The 19,774-nt window shown below is 45.6% G+C and overlaps 1 protein-coding gene across 5 annotated transcripts in view; it reads right to left on the bottom strand.

Annotated features, from left to right (window-relative positions):
* ADCK1 (aarF domain containing kinase 1) overlaps positions 1–19,774 on the bottom strand; it is a 91,702-nt gene that overhangs the window by 46,416 nt on the left and 25,512 nt on the right. For all 5 annotated transcript variants that reach the window (XM_075753790.1, XM_075753787.1, XM_075753791.1 and 2 more), the window contains one exon: positions 4,049–4,252. In XM_075753790.1, coding sequence (XP_075609905.1) covers positions 4,049–4,252 — 204 coding nt within the window. The remainder of the gene's footprint in view (positions 1–4,048; positions 4,253–19,774) is intronic.

Below are 19,774 nucleotides of genomic sequence, written 5' to 3' on the forward strand. Positions count from 1 at the left end.
CTGGGATATGCAGATCAGATGGGTGACTGCAAACCAGGAGGTATTTTAGGACTAGAAAGAGGTAAAAGAGTGTGTTGGCACAGATAGGAGCACACAGTGAAGTCAGGAGATGTCACATCATCGTTGCACAGTGGCAGAGAAGCAAGACCCACAGAGCCGTATTAGGGACTGCAGTGGACTACTGGAGCCAGGTAACAGAAAGACACCAAAGATATTTGGAAGAGCAGGGCTGTAAAAGCTGCCAAGTCATTCTGCAGCCACTCAGTCCCATAAGGAAGGATGCTCTGGAATGGCCTTGATCAGAGCAGAGAGAAGCAGAAGTACTTTTGAAAGGGGAGAGTTTCACAATAGTCTGATCAGTCTTAGCAATGAGCAATAAGCTCCTCTGAACACTTCGTCGATGGAAATCACACAGAGGAAGACCTACAGGAAGCCTTTCTGACAGACCAAAGGGTTGTCAGGGGGAACTTGGCGAAACTCAGAAACACCCTGGGTTCTGCACGTCTGCTCTGGGACCAAACTGGCATCACCTCCCTATATCCCACGGCCACAAGCCAGTCTCTTCCAACAGACCTGCCAGAGGGAGGAAATGCCCCTAATTCCAATACTGGTAAAACATTTCTTCCATCATTTCTAGTTTCTAAGCACAATTTTGCACTTTTTAAGGTGCAGCCACTCCAAAAGATTCATCTTCCAGAACCTGTCATCAGTCTTTCTCCCAAAATGTCTGCTGTCCAAAGTTGCCTGGCTTTGCTCTGCATGCACCTTGTTGAGTTAGAGAGCTTAGCTGAACCAGCTGTCTTCCCTGTGTCATTAATAGCCCTGCAGAGAAAATGACAATTGTGGGGTAGGGAACATACTCATTCCATGTTTGTTTTCCACGTCTGACACCTTTTCACTTTCAGAACCTTGTTCAAGCAGGGAAGATGAGAACAGAGGTAGGAGAGAGTCTTTCATTCATATCTCATCATCCATTCTTATGCACACAGCTTTTCCCAACTGATCCAAGGAATCCATCCAAAAGAAGCCCTACCTGTGTTATCCCCAGCATCTCCCCAAAATATTCTCACTCTATGATCTTGATGCTGAGTGTTTCCAGGAGTCATTGTAAAGATTTCTTTGTGCAGCCTCTCCCACTGCTACTACTCATGTTGCCCTGAGAATCCCACCCCCACCTCAACCTCTTGTATACAACACTCAAGAGAATGATCACCTCCCACTGTCACTTACCCAAACCACTATGGCTGAGATAAGAAAGCCAGCATCTGCTCACTACTGATTATTTTTATCCCAATGATTGCTGATAGGTACACAGATTCACTCCAGACTTAAAACAGGGTTTGACAGGGCACCCCACTAGTCAGTATATATGATGCTTCTCCTTCTGCGTCAGATCAGCACACATGCCATTTGCCTTTAAATCCGTCCATTAGCTCTTGCAGCAGACCTACATGCTGCAGCTCCCAGTCTCCAGCCATGATGCCGGCCCAGAATGAGAGTTCCCCTAGAAGCAGGGTGTCACGCAGCTCTGCGTGGTGACAACAGAGCCATGTCAGACTGCTGTAAACCCACCTCACAAGCCCTCTGCCTAGGCTCAAAGATCAGTCCCTTTGGCATGCTCTCCACTTACGCCAGTTTTCCCACAAAATGACTTCATTTGTCAAACATCCACAGCTCTGATAAGATTCTCAGGACTAGGTCACAACAGAAGACAGACTATTTCAATTGACTGAAGATACAATGCTTCTATACACAAAACTGGCTTTTTTGATCTTCATGCCCTTTTGCAAGCTCTTGCCTAATTTGTTAGCTTGTCACATTCCTACCCAGGTATTGCTGTATTTCCAGTAGCTATTTCCCCCATTTGTTCTGCACTGATCCAAACTGTATGTAATTACTTCTTGCCTACACTGGAGATTCATCTGAGAAGCCCGCGCTTGCACTTGATGGGGGAACTGGAAGTCTTACCGCTGAATTTGAGAGCAGCAGGGTTAGGCCTAGGCGCCCAGGGAAGGTTCCCTCACTGTTATTTTCTCTTCTGTTTGAATTCATTTGCAAGTTCCCATGTGTGATGCTGGCCCCAAGGGGAAAGGTTTCAGGATCCCCCTTTGCACTCCCCTCTGCTCTGACACTCCACCTTGCCCTTCTGCCATCTATATTTCAGCTAAGTATGTTGTATTTAAAATGTACTGAGAACGTAGCTACACTGGAATTAAATTTGTTCCTGAAGTAACCCTATTAAATTCTCTGGGCTCCAGCAAGACTTTGGTGCATCAGGTTATCCAAATCCTTTTTGCTTTTAAATACCTTGATTTGGTACCTTGTAACTAATGAAAACGGGCATTTACCTCTGCTGTTAATACTGCCCAGTTTCACCAGCTCCTTTATTTTATACATGCCATTCTCTTCACTTCTCTCTTTTATCATCACTCTCTTTCTCTCATTAGCATTTCCTCTCTATCCCTTTCTTCTCTTTTCTCTATCCCATTTCTACCTTTTTTTTCTCCCTCTCTCTGTCTCTTTAAAATTAAATATTACCCAGCACTGCCCATGTGGGTGAAGTGAATGCTAAGAGAAAAGGCTGCTGTGGAGACTGGATTCAAGCTGCCTCACTGGGAATCAATGAGGCGTGGAGGGCTTGTCTAGCTCCCAAAAAGCTGAAAGAAACCAGGGCATATCAGTGGCAGCCGAACACACACTCAATAGAAAAGAAGAGGGCCCACCTCCGAGCACCTGGCTCAGCCTGAGAGACGTCACACAAACTGAGCCAGGGCTGTGGTCATTTAATGGGGGCTAACCTCGAGGTGGCTTTCCGTGGCTTCTGCAGAGGGGAGATTGCCAGATGGAGGCCCACAGAGCAGCAGGGGTCTGCAGGGAGCAGCCAGCCTGCCCTGCTCCATCTATCCACTGAGCTATGAAACACAGCTGGTACCAGCCGTGCTACAAGGATGCAGCACTGAGAAGAAGTATTTTGCAGGTCAGGGGCTGACATTAACCCTGCCATTAAACTGCTGAGAAATATTAGCTGTCATTCCTGGCTCGACAATACCTAGGCCCTAAAACTACACACAGACAGACCCACCCCATCCAAATCTACCCATAAAATACTCACTAGGTGCAAATACTTCACTTACCTCATCATGTCACCCCCATACCTCCTCACCACACAGTCACACATGCCAGAACACCCCAAAACACATGTCCACGCTGTTTCCATTCTTCAGCCTCCTGTCTTCCTCTCCCTCACATCCACCTTCTCTCCCATTGCCTTTGCACATTGTTGCCTCCTGCCTCCCTCTCACCATATCAGTTGTGATCCTTGAAATGCCTCTCCCCAACCTGGGCTGGAGTGTGAGGGAACCTCTTGTAAGGGGCAGGATGCAAAGTAGCAAAACACCCTCTCTAAATACTCTGGTTACTTCCCTTATATCTAATGAACACAGGCATCCACCTCTGATCTCAGTGCTGTGGGCTGCTGAGGGTTAATGGTGACACACTTCTGGGCTACTGTATTACCTGACAGCAAGCACCAAAAGTGATTTATGCTATTATTTTTTTAGGGGGTTAATTACGGGCTTGAGAAAGTAAAAGGCTGTCAGTGCTAGCTGGAATTGGTCTAGTGCAGCCAGGGGAGAACAGTCATCCCTCACAGAGCCCTGCTAATACATCTTTGTCCTGAACATCGGCATCTCCAGCTCCCACCCCTCAGTGTGGCAGACAGCCCTCCATCCTGACCTCCAGCAAGCATGTTAGTCTTGGCATAACCTCTGGGGTACACTGCTCTGCTGAGCTCTGCCATTTCCACTTGGTAGCCCTCACACCCTTAATCCTCTGTTATCTTCTCCCTTCCTAAGCTAGCCAATAATGTCCATCAATGGACAGGGAAAATGCGTGTGGCATTCTCCCAGGGGCAAGGAGGAGATATGTCCCCTTGGTATCTCTCGTGACTGAGAACCACCAGGGACCTCCTTGCTCCTGTTTTCTTTCTTCTAGCTGCCTAGGGCTTGCTGAGGCCTGAGAAGCCAACACAAGCTACAGCTGCTCCTACCTCTTTGCCCAGATCCTCGCGGATGACTTGCTCAATCTCCTGCCTGGTGCTTTGTGGGGCCTGGCTGTGCAGCACTTTGAGGGTGCGGGTGTACTCCTCAGGCAGCAGGTAGTCAAGCGCTCCCAGGTGCTGTCCCACCTTGATGAAGGTGCCTCGGTTGGCGCAGCACAGCTCCCGGAGACGCTCAGCAGAGCGCAGGTGCACCTGCGGAGAGACCAGAACATCAGTCAAGCCCTCTTGCTGTCTGTTACATGCACATGCCCACATACATACCTTTTATATGTTCAGTATTTAAACAGACCAGGGATTTCCTTTCTTGATTTTGGGCATCATCATCTAATGTGTCAGTTAAGTATTAGGACTCTGGCTTGATTTAGAGGCACTGAACCAGATTGGGACAAGATGCTCCAGTGCACAAGGGGCTTCGACACTTGTTTGCACAGGTACCATGATCAGTGACAGTTTTTGGCTCTGTCTTGGCTACATCCTTGCACAGAATAAGATGTCTAACCATAGGGCAGCATCGGTTTGTCATTGTGATCCACCACTACGATGCACAGTTTGGGAACCCCTTGTCAAAAGACAGAAGTCAGGACCATAACTGTGTATGTTAGACTCTTAGTCTGAGTGTGATGAATTAAAGTGAGAAGAAAACCACAAGTACCATCCCAGAAACTTCCAGGAACTTGGAAGAAGAGTCTGTTAAAAATCAAAATTACAGATGTGTATTTGGCCATGAGGAAGACAGTATATGGGTAGTCCTTCATCCTCCTCAGCTCACTCTGACTCACCACAAGGGGAAATTACATTCCTCTGGTCCAGCCAGGTCTTGGCCTTACCACTTACATTGCCATCAAAGTCCACAGTGACAGTGGTTTTAGAAACTAAAAATTAGAAGACTTGCCAGCTTTGCTCACATTGGCCAAAATACAGCCACCAAACAACAAAACCCATCACCAACCACTTCCCTGGTCTAGATTTCAGCTCCTGAGGTTGATTCTGCCTCTCAAGAACAGACTAGCCACCACATTCTTCAGTGACAATGATTTATTCTGCCTTTATTACTCTCACTGAAAAAACCCTTGCAAAGGACACAGCTAAAGTCAATATTCTTTAATAAACTTCAGATAAGTTTACCCTGATACATTAATAAAATCAAAGCAAAATCAATGACAAAAAATAACTCCACACCTATCTCCTGTTAATGCCTGACACCTGTCTGCGTGGAGGCTCCTAATTCCTCTGGCTTTTGTGTCAGCAGTCATTGAAGGTCAAATCCTGTGTCTGCAGACCTCATCTGCCCAAGATCCTGTGGTGAGGGACTCCACCAAAAGCCTCGAAGTACGTGGCAGAAAGGAACACCACACACCCCCACACACCCGCCCCATTTAGTGGCTATCTTTGCCCTCCATGTAAAGCAGTGCCGTGTCACATCATGGGACAGGGCGAGTGTCTCGCATTTGGGAACACGTCAGGGGACAGACTGGGTGCTGAGCTGCAAGTGCACGAAACACAGGCCTAAGGGAGTGTGAGGAGAAAGCCTAATGTGCAAGTCTCACACTCAGCGTGTGAGACTTGACAGCTTGATGCACACATGCACGCGCGCGCACACTCTTTTGTAGGTGGGCGCGCACGGGCGCAACTCATGCTAGGAGAGTGAGCTTCCCCCAGCATAGTGCCTGCTCCAAAGCACTCGCAAATACATAGGCAGAAAATAACATCCACGAGCATGCCTGAAGTCTCCCACATTATTGTGCTCCATTTTACACACCAGCATTAAAGGTCCTGCTGTAACAAGCCTCTGCCCTGGCTGTTTCCCTGCTCTCCTTCCCTGTGTGCAGCGGGGGCAAAAGCAGGCCAAAAGGGGATGAGGAAAGGAAGCTGTGAAAGAGGATGAGAGAGCAAGAAAAGCAGTGAGGGAGCAATGGGATGAAAGAGAAAGGCAGTGGGAGGGAGGGAGCCAGAGCAGCTGGGTAGTTTGTCACAGCACCGGGAGTGCAGCCCATTACAGGGAAACAGCTTTTATGCAGCTCCCATAATCGCTCTCTGCCTGCTGCCTCCAGCTATGGAGGAAACCCCCTGCCAGCAGTGAAGGGAAAGGGAAGCAGTGGCCGGCCACTCCCCGCGAGGTGTCAGGCAGTCACAGCCCAGGGCACAGGCGGGAAACAGTGGCAAGGCTCCTTGCAGACGTTCTCCAAAAACCACAGGACTGAGCGTGGGCCAGCACAGGGCCCTGCGACCTCCCACAGGCCTGCAGGAGCCCTCAAATGACTCCAGGCTGCAGCATGGCTCAGGGCAGAGCTGCAGCACCCCTGGGGCTGTAGTGCAGTGATGGGCAGCCAGCTTGGGGTAGAGGTGCCAGCTGCAATGCACCTACCCGCCCCACACAGATCGCCAAGGGAGATGGAAAAAACAGGATGGAAGACTCATGTAGCTGAAAATGAAACTGGTTGTAGACACACTTGGATGCAGAGTGTGTCGTCATGTCAGTCACTGCTGAGAAGGCAGAAATAGCCCCTCTCTCCTCTAGCACAAGGAGAGAGGAAATTTTGGCCTTCCCAAACTTATCCACCCTGCAGAGAACCCAGTTAGCTTCATGGACACAGCAGTCCTGGCCAAGAGAGATGAGAGCATCCTTACAGAGGGCTCCAGGAACAAAACAGAACAAAACCCCCATTCATAGCATCCTGCACCATGTTCTCACAAGTGGCTTGGCTAAAACTCCTACGAGACAGCTGCCCTGGCTGGCTGGCTGAACCAGGGAACGCCAGCTCCTGCCCCTGCTAAAAAGACAGAAGATGACCAGGCAACTTGTCTCAGAAGAAGGAAATCTATCTGTAGCCCTACATTTTACAAAACTCCAATCCACATTAGAAGCAGAAGTACAGTGAGAATGAAGCAGGACTGTGAATGTAGCTTCCAAGGTCTGTTTTCTTATCAACCAGATAAGGATTTTTAGCAGAAAAATGTCCATAATGCTATCTATTAATTGCCTGGATCTCCCCAAGCTAGGTCACATTGCAGGTGCACCACTTGTTTTTCTGACAGATGACCTTCTCCTAATCATAGGCAAAGTAACAGTGCCACATTCCTACTACTGTGTCTTATACTGTTGACCCGCATTTCTGTCCTACCTTGAAGAAACTGCAGGGTAAATGGAAACCCCTAGAATGGCTCAGAGCTTTTCTTCAAGAAATCTCACAAGATACTGCTCTTTGTTGCACAAGCAATACCTTGAAGACTCTCCTTATCAGGGAAAAGTGCTGGGAACAACAGCTAGTTAGACAGGAAGCCGCTTGTATACATCATGCCTAGGAGCACACTGCAGAGAAAGCAAGCATTTCATGTACCAAGGATTACCAAGAATAAGCCTCCCTCAGGAAGCACTTCAGATCACAACTGCTGTCTGAGTGTATATATGGTTCTTTCCTCAGTCTACATGGGCACCTCTGTCTCGAACGCCTTCCCCAAATTTCAGCAGGACAAATTCTCCATTGGCCCACAGCATGGCTATCAGACCATGCAGTTTACCTAAACACTGGGTAGATTGGGATTAACACTGATTATTAAAATTGTTCCATATGGGCCATAATGGAAATAATAACTGTCAGGTATGGAGAGGAGGCACCTCTGGGATGAAGCACATACTCAGCAAGCAGAGCTGCAAAGGGACATTTTTCAATTTACCCTTGATGTACAAGCAGACCTGGCTTCTCAAGTAATTTCGATGCTTTTCAAGGGGCCTTTACTCCCAGAGACCTTGGCAAAGAACCACTCTTTAGAGCATCAGATGTGCAAGGTGTTACAAATTGGCAGATGCTAATCTGGTCTTAAAAATAAAGGAATTAATTTAGCAGAAAATAAATACCAAAGTTAAAATATACTGGTGAAAACTTCGAGTATCTGGTGACAGATCTGGTGACTCTGTCTGAGGTCAGAAAGGCCACTTAAAGACAGTAAGGTAAGTGGTGGAAGCCACTCATATGAAAAATCCTTCAGAAAAGTCATTCCAGCCCTGAAGGGCATACTCATAGCTGGCAAAACGTGAAATGAGGATTAGGAATGCAGAGAGAAAATTTGAAATGCAATTAGTCAAAGACATAACAAACAAGTCACCAGAAATTCCTGGCGATGAGTGCTGCCTCCAGGAACACTGTGAACACAGACATCTCACAAAGGACGTCCGGCTGGATCTCGCCCAGAGGACAGGGCTAGCAGGGCTGCTCCTCCTCTCACCTCCACATTGGAGAGCACTTTTGTACAGGTGAGCAGGAACAGCTCACATCCCACCTACTCCCAACCACAGCAAGGGAAAGGAGGTGCCTTCTCCTGCTGCATGGGGCAGGATGCTGAGGAGAAGCCGGCCCATCACTGCTTACAATGGAGATACATTCTCCAAGACAGTAATTCCAGAAAGATGGCTCCAGAAAATACCTTGATAAAAATTACAGATTAATTCAAAAAGTAGCTGAGATGCTTGTAATCATAATAAAAAGGGGATCGCACATTAAACCCGTTAGCTTCCAGACTGAAGGGGAACAAATGTTGCCCTGTTTTTAAGAAAAATCTAGAGTAATTTAGGAAATTATAGTCCTGCAAGCTTTTATTCTGTATCAACTAAATTAGTTGAGACAATAATTACAGACAGTACTAAAAATTGTCTAGCTAAATGTGATATGACTGAAAAAAGCCAACAGGGATTTTGAGAGGAAAAAAAATCATTCTTCACCAGTCCACTAAAATACTCTGAGCATGTTAATGCAATGGTCAATAGAAGAGAAAAGAATATTTATTGGGACTTTCAAGTGGCTTTCAATAAATTCCCTCACAAAGAGTGAAAAGAAAACTGAGTAATTATTGGAGAGGATGCAAGAACATTGCTTGCTCATTTTATCCCATTCCCAGCTCAGAATTCCCTCCCTGCAACACCAAGCCCAGCACCACAGCAGTGGGGGACTCTCTAGTTAGGGCAAGACTGCAACATTTAGCGATGATTTTACCACAGCTTCGTTTCAACCTGCTCTGAGCTCTTTCAGACGAGATGATATTGCAGAAGCCATGTCTACGTTAGCACCTGCAATGTTGTTACTTCCACTGAGGCTGAACTAGCACTGGAAACACTGAGAAATGTGATGAAAAGGGAAACAGGTCCAGGTAGCGCCCACAAGGCAGAAGGGGCTCTCTACTATAAATGTGTTGATACACATCACTGTCAAAAACAAACAGCAGGGTGTCCCATTACACCCATTCTTACACCAAAGTTTAATTTCCCTACTAGTCATCTGCAGTAACAAAAATTCCATGAGATGCAACAGAAATGATTCACCACTATGGAAAAATAAGCCCTGCCAAGACCCTACCAAAGATCGGTGAACAATCAATAGACTGGCAGATCACCCTCACCATAGATGGCTGCAAGGTTACACATACTGGAAGGTGCAATTTATCCTTCCCGCACACACTGATGGGCTCTAAATTAACTGTAACCACCCAACACTTGCATCACATTGTTGTGGATGGCTCAGTGAAGGCACCTGCTCAATGCACAGTGGGGGTCCTGAAAACCCAAACAAGCTGCTTGACTGTGTTAAGAAAGGAAAAGAGAAAAACATTAAAAATATCAAAATGCCAATATATAAATTGAAAGCGCAACCTCACCTTGGATTCTGGACATCCCATCACAAAAAGAAGTACAGAAGAAGAGGACACAGACAGGGAAAAAAATATCATGGACTTGAAAAGTCTATAAAAAAAGAGATCTGAAATGTTGGGGGACTGTTCAGACTAGAGACACTGATACATAAGAGAGAAGAGTTACATGAAATAATATAAAGAAAATCTCCCACTCCTATTCCCATTAGCTCTCACAAAACAGCAAATAATAGGGCATTCCACAAACCAACAACCTTTTTCAAGTATTTATTTCACATCCCATTTTGCACAGTACAGCATTAACCAGTGGCACTCACTGTCAGAAGATAGAGAAGCCAAGAGCTTAATGGAATTCAGAAAGGCTTTAGACATTTATGATAAAACAACCATACCTGATTTTATATGGAGCTTTTAATCTCTAAAAGTGCTTTTAAAAACCTCTTTACAAAACTCAGAATTGCTATCCTCCATTTTACAGACTGATAAGAACAAAACATGTAATTGTGCTGGGTTTGGCTGGGATGGAGTTAATTTTCTTCATAGTTGCTAGTATGGGGTCATGTTTTCAATTTGTGCTGAAAACAGTGTTGATGATAACACAGGGATGTTTTCGTTAGTGCTGAGCAGAGCTTACACAGAGCCAAGGTCTTTTCTGCCTCTCACCCCACCCCACCAGCGAGCAGGCTAGGGGTGCACAAGGAGTTGGGAGGGGACACAGCTGGGACAGCTGACCTCAACTGACCAAAGGGATATGCCGTACCATATGACATTATGCTCAGCATATAAATCTGGGGGAAGAAGAAGGAAGGAGAGGATGTTCAGAGTGATGTCGTTTGTCTTCCTGAGTAACCATTATGTGTGATGGAGCCCTGACTGCTGATGGGAAGTGGTGAATGAATTCCTTGTTTTGCTTTGCTTGTGTGCACAGCTCTTGCTTTACCTATTAAACTGTCTTTATCTCAACCCATGAGTTTTCTCACTGTTACTCTTCTGATTCTCTCCCCATCCCGCTGGAGGATAGTGAGTGAGTGGCTGTGTGGGGCTTAGTTGCTGGCTGGGGTTAAACCACAGCAGTAGTAAAATGTCTAAAGGGCTTTAAACACACTTGCTCAAGGCATCAAGACAAAAATTACCATTTTGATTGGCCACAGTGAGAGACAGAATGCAAACAGGGTGCACTGATACTCCCAGCTTCATTAAAATCTTTAAAGAACCTATTTGGTGTATCCAGCTCCCACATTCCAACTAAATTGGTCACCCCTTCTGCTGGGGTTCAACCTGCTTCCAAGGATCTTCTGTATTTACTGAATTACCTGCCATTGCAAGGACTTGGGACATTGGTGATGAACTCGTCCCATGGCACAGCAGAACTGCTGCTTATGGTCTTTCATATTAAGCCTTTGGAATGCTGGGAAGTATCTTGTGGTACACAGTGTGTGGGAGCGTCCCAGGCATATATGCTGTCAGCCATCCTGGACAAGACAGCTCTTCCAGGAATGCCTGCAGTAGCAAGAGACCAGATGGGAAAAGCCAGGCTGTCCCTTGGACTCCATACAGAGAGAAGAGAGGATGTCATCACACCACTGTAGTGGGTATCCCCAAAACACAGTAAGTCACGGATGGAGAAAAGACATGCCAGAGAAGACAGGAGAGGAATCTGGCCACAGTCCTTTTCTCTTCCACTCCTGATAATGACAAGGCCATATACATGACTGGTAAAACAACAGAACAGCTTTAGACAACCCAGGGTGGCACAAACAGGAGAGGAATGAAAGGATATCCACCTCAGTTTAACAGGGTGAGAGACTGAAATCAAGTGCCAAAGATCTGTGAAGATGTTTAGGGAGATTACAGCTACTGGTGAAGTGAATAGGGTACTTGGGTGCTTTAAAAACAGCAATAGAAAACCCAGAACCCATTGCAATGACAGTGTAGTTGCATCTAAGGGGCTGTTATCTCCTCTTTCAACAAATCTGAATAAGCATACAGTTAATACAAACTATTGTAGCCTTCACTAACACTGTGAATGTGGTAATCTAACTGATTGACAGCAGGGATGCTGCAGCGAAACACACAACTCTAAATGGAACTGTTATTGCCTCTTTTTTGTACTATCTATCTTCCCTGTCTACCTTTTACAAAAGCTCATTCCTAGGTACACCAGGTTTTTCCCATTCAAATGGTTCCTTATACCAATACTAACTGATCACAGACAGATCTGTGTCTTTGGAATTGGAATAACTCCTGGTGCAATGTACCCCATTATCTAATAATTCATTATTTGTATAAGTTATGTATGCCATTCCTAAAGATTTACCTATGGGTCTCTGCCTGCCCATATGAGAGTAGGGCATTCCATATGTTCCCACTTAGGCAGGTACATTGTTACCTTTTCAGACCTATACTTTTTAGTTAGTTCCCCTTGGTGCAAACCCTGGTTAAAAAAGCATCTCCCTAATTCTCAGTTTGGACTTCCATAGCTCAAAACAGTCCTAGCAGAGATCAAGATCCTCAGAAATTCTGGCATAACAGTTGGTCGCCCATGGGACAGCCAAGATGTGAGAAAGGAAGTTTTATAGCTTGCAAATGATAAAAGACAGAGGTGATCCCCTAGGCTAAAATGACAGTTTCTTATCTTCTCAGTTTCACAAACATGGGAACAAGGAGTCACACAACTAGCAGGACGGCCAGTGAACTCTGTACAAATGGAAGGATATACACAGTGAGCCTGCATCAGACAGCTGAAATCTGGTATTGGTGCTGGGGCCTTGCATCACCAGTGCTAAAGGCAGCTGAAATTAAAGCAAACATGTTTCATGATTTGTGCAAAACTTCCCTGGAGATCATGAGGGACTTTTCCAAACGTAGGCCAGCCCACTTCGCACTGAACAGATGTACAAGCTCCCACCCTGCAAGCCATCAGGACTCTGAATTTCCACACACAAGCGTGCACACCCATTCACCTCCCATGCTCCTCCCCCTAACACCTTGATTCACAACATGGCTCCCTACAATCCATACAGGTGATTAAGGGATGGCCTAGCAACAAACTCCTAGTCTGAGATGCCACTTGGTTCAGCAAACATTTATGCTGAGCTGAGGTCCATCTCTTTAGCCAGTCACTTCCCAAGCTGCTCTGGAGAGGAGGAAGAAGTGTTGCTCAACCGCAGCGCAGAGCACCAGCAGTCACCTTGCTGAACCCTGCCCTTGCTGGCTGGTGCATACAAAACCAGCACCGATCGCCTGCTCGTGTTCCATCTTCATTTTGCTCCAAGCTCGGTCATTTGTGCTCTGATTATCTCTCATTACTGACGACCTTGCTGTAATGAGTTTTAATCTGCCTCGTATTAATTAGAAACATTTTCATTAGCCAGCTCAATTTTAGGTAAATAGCTAATAGAAGCAACTGAGCTGCAATTAGTTATCTGTGGGGCAGTTCAGGAGAAAAATCAGAAGGGAGCAGCTGTTTCCCCTCTAGACACCTCTGTGATATAATGCACTATTCTAAGTCTCCTGAGCAGGGAGAACAAGGAGCACAGGGAAGGGATGGTCAGAGACGAGGGGAAAATAACATGCTAAAATAACTGGGACGTAGCACTTCTATGGCTATAGCATTACCTATTCTCTCCCACTAACAGTTACAGATCAAACTGTTGAACACAGGAATCTGAGAGTCACGCTGAGTTCTTTACATCTACAGACATCACCTCCAGTGAACAAGGTTCTGCTCTTGAAGCTGTTTAACTCTGTGACTGTACAATAGGTCCTTCACATAGGCTGTCTTTTGGCGCACATACACTTATGTGAATAGTAGTTACACGTGAGGGTAAGATCAGATCAGATTTGCATGAGAAGGAAGGACCAGACCTATGTATACACAGATATATAACACTTGCAAAGTCAGCAGGTTCCCAAAAGTGCCCTCAGTGCCTTGTTGTCCAGATAGGGTTGGTATACAAAGAAATCTGTCCTGTGCTTCATTGCAGAGCACCCATGGAGGATAGGAAGTAATTCAACAGCACGGCTGCAGAAGGCACAGAGACATTTATAGAAGCCGCAGTGAAATTAGGCACGTGTCTCGATCCATTGATCACAGTGCCTGCAGCACTTGCTGTTACGGAGGCAGGTGAAATGATAATAAATTTGACACAGCATCTCTCAAAATCTTGCTAAGAAAATTAATTCAGCTCAGCTTGGATCAGACCATGTGGGATGGCAGTGAAAACAAGCTGAGGGCTGTAAAGGCACCATCTTATATGGCCTTGTGTTTAGCTATAGTGGGGGGCTCCCAGCCATCAGTCCCGTTACGTCCTGTTTTATTTGCTATTTTCAGTTGCTATAAGGAACAAGATCAATCGAGATCTGTGTTACATTCAGGAGTGTTCCCTAAACAGGAGCTGCTGACACACCCTGCAGAAACGGTAGACTTTTGACTGAACAGCAAGAGATGATGTTGTGCAGCAAAAATGACCTGAAGGGAGAACACTCCCCAGACAGCTGTGTCCATGTAAGGAGACCCTGGGAAGGCAGTAGCATGGGAAGTGAGGGCTGGTCCTAGGCCATGGGGAGGGCAGGGGGAAGAGATCAAAGAAGGCCACAGTAGGAATTAGCTGTCACTGAAGCTCATACAGTTATGGCTATGCATAGGAAGGCTTCGCATCAGGGAGAGGCGTGTATAGATGGTCTCTTCACTTAAAAAAAAAAGGTCTAAAGTCCCAGATAGAGAGAGCAAAACAAACAAGGAAGAGTACATCAGGAGCCACTGCAAGACAGATGGATCAGTATGGTACAAAAAAGAAAGTTTCTTGGTTTGTCCTCAATAACAAAACAAGATGGCACCAAGAAGGCTGATATTTTCCAACACTCAAGAGGTCAGATGCTGTAAACAGGAAGGGAAACATACTGGGTATTACCAGGGTTAGTGAAGAGGTGGAAGATCAGATGGAATTAGTATCAAGGGAATCTGTTCAATGCTGAATATTCCTGGCCTTCAAAGCAAAGTGAAGGAAGGAGGATGGACATCTGACAGCCTCACAGCCTCTTACCTTAGTCCCCACACCCCATCCTGCAATAAAATGGGGCTGGAAAAGCCACGAACTCCACAGGAAGCACTGACAGACAGAAGATACACTGAAAGACACACTGAAAGGTGAGATTTATCAGGACGGATGGCCCAAGCACCAAAGGAAAGATGGAGAAAGCTCAGCTAAGTCTCATCTAGTTCAGCAGCTGAGGGTCAAGACAGGGTAGCTTCACACAGTCTGCTCTCCTAGTGTGGGTGTGCAAGGAAGAAGGAAGCGCAGAGGCAGCCATTGCAGCTGGAGGGAAGAAATCATCACATCCACTTTGTCAACACCAAAGAATCTGGGCTGACATTTTTCTGTTCCCAACAGTTGAATCCCACCCTACCAGCTGCACGTCACAGCTGACCTCCAGTCAGGACCTATCTGAGTCAACGTCAGGCGATTAAACCATGCAATAGCAGCTTCTTCCCCTTGTACATATGCAACTGTTCTCCCAGCAGGTCACTCCCAACAGTCAGGGGAGCAGAACAAGCGGGCTCCCTCTCTTACAGCCACGCAGACGGGCAGCAGCATTCAGCTTGGTCACAGAACCCAGAAAGAAGGGCTTCCACTGCAGTCTCTCTAGAGATCTCAATACAGCCCCTTACCAAAATGACAGAGGCAGATTCCTTTCCCCTTCTTTAATTTGAGAAGCTCTGACCTTTAAAGTACAGACCTCTTCCTATAGGAACAGGATGCGTGAAGAGGAGAGAGACAGTAACACATGAAATACCTAGAAGTGATTAAATTGGATTGACGAGGAAGTCAGGAAAGATAACAACCATGGGATTATGCTGTCAATTCCAAAAAAACGCAGTGACTGTCACAGCACCACATCCAACAGATAGAGAGTGGCTGCAGTGCCAGTAAGTCATCACCAATGGCAAAGTGCAGTTCTACTTTTAAAAGTGCCTATGTTGAAAAAAAAAAAAATTTAAAAAAAAAAAAAAACCACCACGAAATGTCCCCTTGTTACTCAGCAGGACTGTTCCCTTCTGGGTATCAGTCAGAGTTGCTGACTTCAGTGAAAAATATATATATAAAAATTACTCCAGCTTTTTCATCCAGTTAACACCACACAGCTCCACACCAAGAAAGGCAGCCTGTGCCTATTAGCATCCCAGCAATGTCACCACTATAGGAAACTGAGCTGGTGTCTCTTCTGATTCATACGCTGTCAATAAACTTGTTAAACTGCAATTAGAAGGTAAGATCCTTACTTGCAGCCACTCCTGTGCTTTCTCAGTGAAAACAACAGGTTTGTGCAGGTGCCAATGGAAGCAGAATTTAGAAAAAATGGGCTTATGTGGGTGCCAGTGAAGGCAGCATTTGGTCTACTGAATCCTTACGGCTGCTAGGAACACAAGCAACAGAGAGAACCCATGCTGGCTTTGAGAGTGCTACTTTAAAATAACATGACATAGCAGTTCAATAAAGTAAAAAATATGAATTTTTGACATGGCACCAAACTGAGATGAACAAAAGAAGAGCCCAGGTGAGGCCACATGTTGGTTATTTATTATCCAGAGTATATTACTTTTGCTCCCACAATAAGCAGAAGGAATTACTCCCAGCAGTACCAGAGGCAATTGCCTTTATTACAGCTGGTACCACAATGAACAATATCGTACATGTCTCCCCTGCACTTGGCTGTGGCTCACCAAGGTTATGAAGGGAGTAAAACTGAGATCATTTTTATACACAATTACATATTCAACATTTTGCCCCTTCCATTGCCAGTTGTTGAGTTCTCTCTCTCATCTAAGAGATGAATGAGCATCCACAAGGCAGGGATGCTGCATTTGTAAATGTCAAACATATTATAAGAACCTAGAGTAAAATAGTCAGTAAAGCTGTTGGATGTCTTGTCGCATTCTAATTTTAAGAAAATGGAGTGTTCCTCCACCTGCAGACTCACTGTCAGCCATTATTTCATGTACGAGGAATTGGGTGCAACAGGAAACGTCATCAGCGTATGGGGAGCTAGACACACAGCCAAGAAGAGGAGCAGAAAGCCTCCACCTCCAGGTTACCTACCCCATCCAGGATCAAAGTGACTGGTCAATATTTAAGAGTGGTTCAGCTTATGACATTAGAAAATAGCTTTCTGCACAATTGCCTGTGAAGGAATTATCCCCACCCTTATCCCTCATTCTTCCAGAGAAGCAACTACAAATAGCAGGAAATGGGCTTTATCATGGAAATCTAGAGTGGATTTTTTCTTGATGGAAAAGATTCTGATTACCTGTGCAAGTACCCCAAGGGGTGGCGTAAGGGAAGCCTGGTCCATCACTATGCAGTAACAACTTGTCTGTGGACGAAACTGCAAATCGGGCAGCGCTTGCCACAATTTAAAAAAGAAAGCACCATCTAAAGATTCAAAGGTTTCAGTCTGAAGCTCACATGAGCAAAAGTCAAGGTTCCTTTGTCAAAAGGGGGAGAATCTAGTATAAGAGGCTAACATTGGACAAGAAAAAACAAAGATGACACTGCAGCGGAGGTAACAGGCAAGAGGCAATCTCCATCAATAGGCTAGTCAGAGATACCTAATTGCTAACCTTGGCTAGAAGGTAAATAGTAAACTCAAGACAGAAGGCCTATCACAATGGCAATCAGTGCAAAACCTGACAAAGATCCTCCAAAGAATCAGACCTTGCTAGCAAAAGACAATCACTGTGCATAGCCCCAAAGATAAAACTTGCATGCCAAAAAGGACCATAGAGAATTAGCAGTACACAAGAAAGACCTGAAGGAAAGCAATGAAATCAGATGCTCATTAAGGCGATCATGGCAGGAGGAGGGGTTGTGCATTGATTACCATTGAAGATTTGTTCCTTTCCTGGGCAGGGACAGAGTGCTGCACGTACAAGCATTTGGCCAGAGGTGGTAAGAGGGGACTCCAGTCCCAACTAGAGAGATTCTTTGCCAAGTAACAACTTGAGTGAGACATCAAAGAAGGCAAAGCTGAGCACTTAAAAAACCCTCCTCCGGGAGCTTTTTTTCATGCCTATTCTGAAACCCAAAATAGGATTATCTTTAATCATGTGCTCATCAGCACCTGGGATTCACTACCATCCCATAGTAGCCAGTCACCTATGAGATACATATCTAACTGCCTCTTTGAAAGCACAATTACCAAGTCTACATGAATTGCTGTCCTGACTACACATAAACTGAGTGAGCTTCTAAACAGAGCCGTGAGCAATCCAGATATTTCAAACTCCTCCTCCCCCGGGCTTTGACAGAACACTTCAGTCACAGGAAGACAGGGTGTCTCAATCACCTCCACTACAGGAAGGCAGCTGTCTCGCACCACATCACAACAGTCCCCAGAGAGCACCCACAAGAATAATTTGGGGCAGGTAGTCTGCAACTTCCAAGGAGACACAGGCAGCAGAACATCATTGGCAAACTGGAACTCAACCAGCACATCAGATGTGACCTCCCTGACACAGGGAACCCTTAAGTGGCAATAAAGCAGTTCAGATAATGACTTTAAGTCTTGTTCTAAAATCCACCAAATCCACAAGTCCAGCATTCCTCACTTCCAAGCCTTCATGATGCTGCTCAACCATGACCCAAACAGAAGACACTGGTCCAATATGAACCACGAAGACCTCCCCTCCATATGGCAATGCCCAGACTCAAGCTCATTTTGGCACATGATATTGGGAAACCAAAAGCTCAATAAAAGAAAGCTTGGAAACCCACTCTATACTCTACTCCTAGTTTCACAAATTCCCCATCTCCAACTAATTATGTGTTGGCTTACAGAGAAGCACGTGTTTCTAGCAGGTATACAGGAGCTGTTAGATTTTACTATTCAGTTGCCTGAAAGAAGAAAAAGAAATCTCCTCTGTTGGCCTATTAATCTGTCATAACGAGATTCTTCATAATTAATTTGTCCCTAACAGTTGCTTTGTAATGGTAGTGAGAGAATATTTCAGGAATGGCAATTACCTCTGGTGTCAAAATGATGAGGAAAACAAATGTTCAACCATCAACAAAATGCAGTGCCTTTTCCACTCCCACCCGATGGTGGGTGACAGCACTGCACATCAGAATTACACTGCGGTTAATTACCAGGCATGTTGCAATTGAGAATTCATTTCGCCTCTTGAGATGAAATTTGTTGAGCAATGCAGGTGGAAAGAGGGGCATCTGCCATGAGGACAGGGGTTGTGTGGGTAAGTGGTCTTATCTGTACATTGCTTCTTCTTTAATTTACTACACATAGGTCCAACAATTATAAGCAGTGAACACTATTTAAAAGAACTTTCCTTCATTAGCTACACATACATCCCACCATTTCAAAGATTTTGCAAAAGGACAGAGCTTGACTTCTTTGTTGTTGCTTTATTTAAATTTAGAATCCTTCAAATGAAAATCACATGCCTGCATGAGTCTTTTAATACTAATATGAAATATAATTGGTTTGTAGGCTGTTTGTAAATGGAAGAGTTCTTTGGGCTGTGAGCTCATTGGATTTCAGCATGTTACAGAACCTGATATCTGACTGTTTCTGGAGAGAGATTTCCAGGAACAAAGCTAAGGCATATACCATGTGGAGCTCATCTCTCCAGGTGAGGACTGAGCTCTGCCAGTGCTGGAAATCGTACTCCAGAAAGCGACTGGGAAAGGGAAACCTGCTGGCTTGGCTGCCATTGACAGAGGTGTGCAAAGCTGCAGCCTGGGAGAGCTGTCCTGCCTGGGGCTGCCCATGAATCCACCCAGTGCCTGGGCCTCTATTTTCTCAGAAAACTAAGATCGTGGCAAATCTTTGCTATGATGTGAGTTGCTAATGAATGTAAGACCTGGTAGGGTAAGTCTGACAGCAGCACTGTGGGGGCCAGGGAGGTGGCAGCCAAGGTCGAGGCACGTGTGGGGAGACGTAAGGGCAGAGCTGGGGCAGGCTGCAGGAGAATCAGGAGAGCAGGAAGCTGATTCAGGCCAGGTACAGGATGGCAGTGTAAGTGAACAGAGAGGTCAGCTGTGCAGGGCTAGTGAAGGA

This window comes from Balearica regulorum, chromosome 5, assembly GCF_011004875.1.
Source record: "Balearica regulorum gibbericeps isolate bBalReg1 chromosome 5, bBalReg1.pri, whole genome shotgun sequence".
In the NCBI taxonomy this organism is placed as follows: domain Eukaryota; kingdom Metazoa; phylum Chordata; class Aves; order Gruiformes; family Gruidae; genus Balearica; species Balearica regulorum.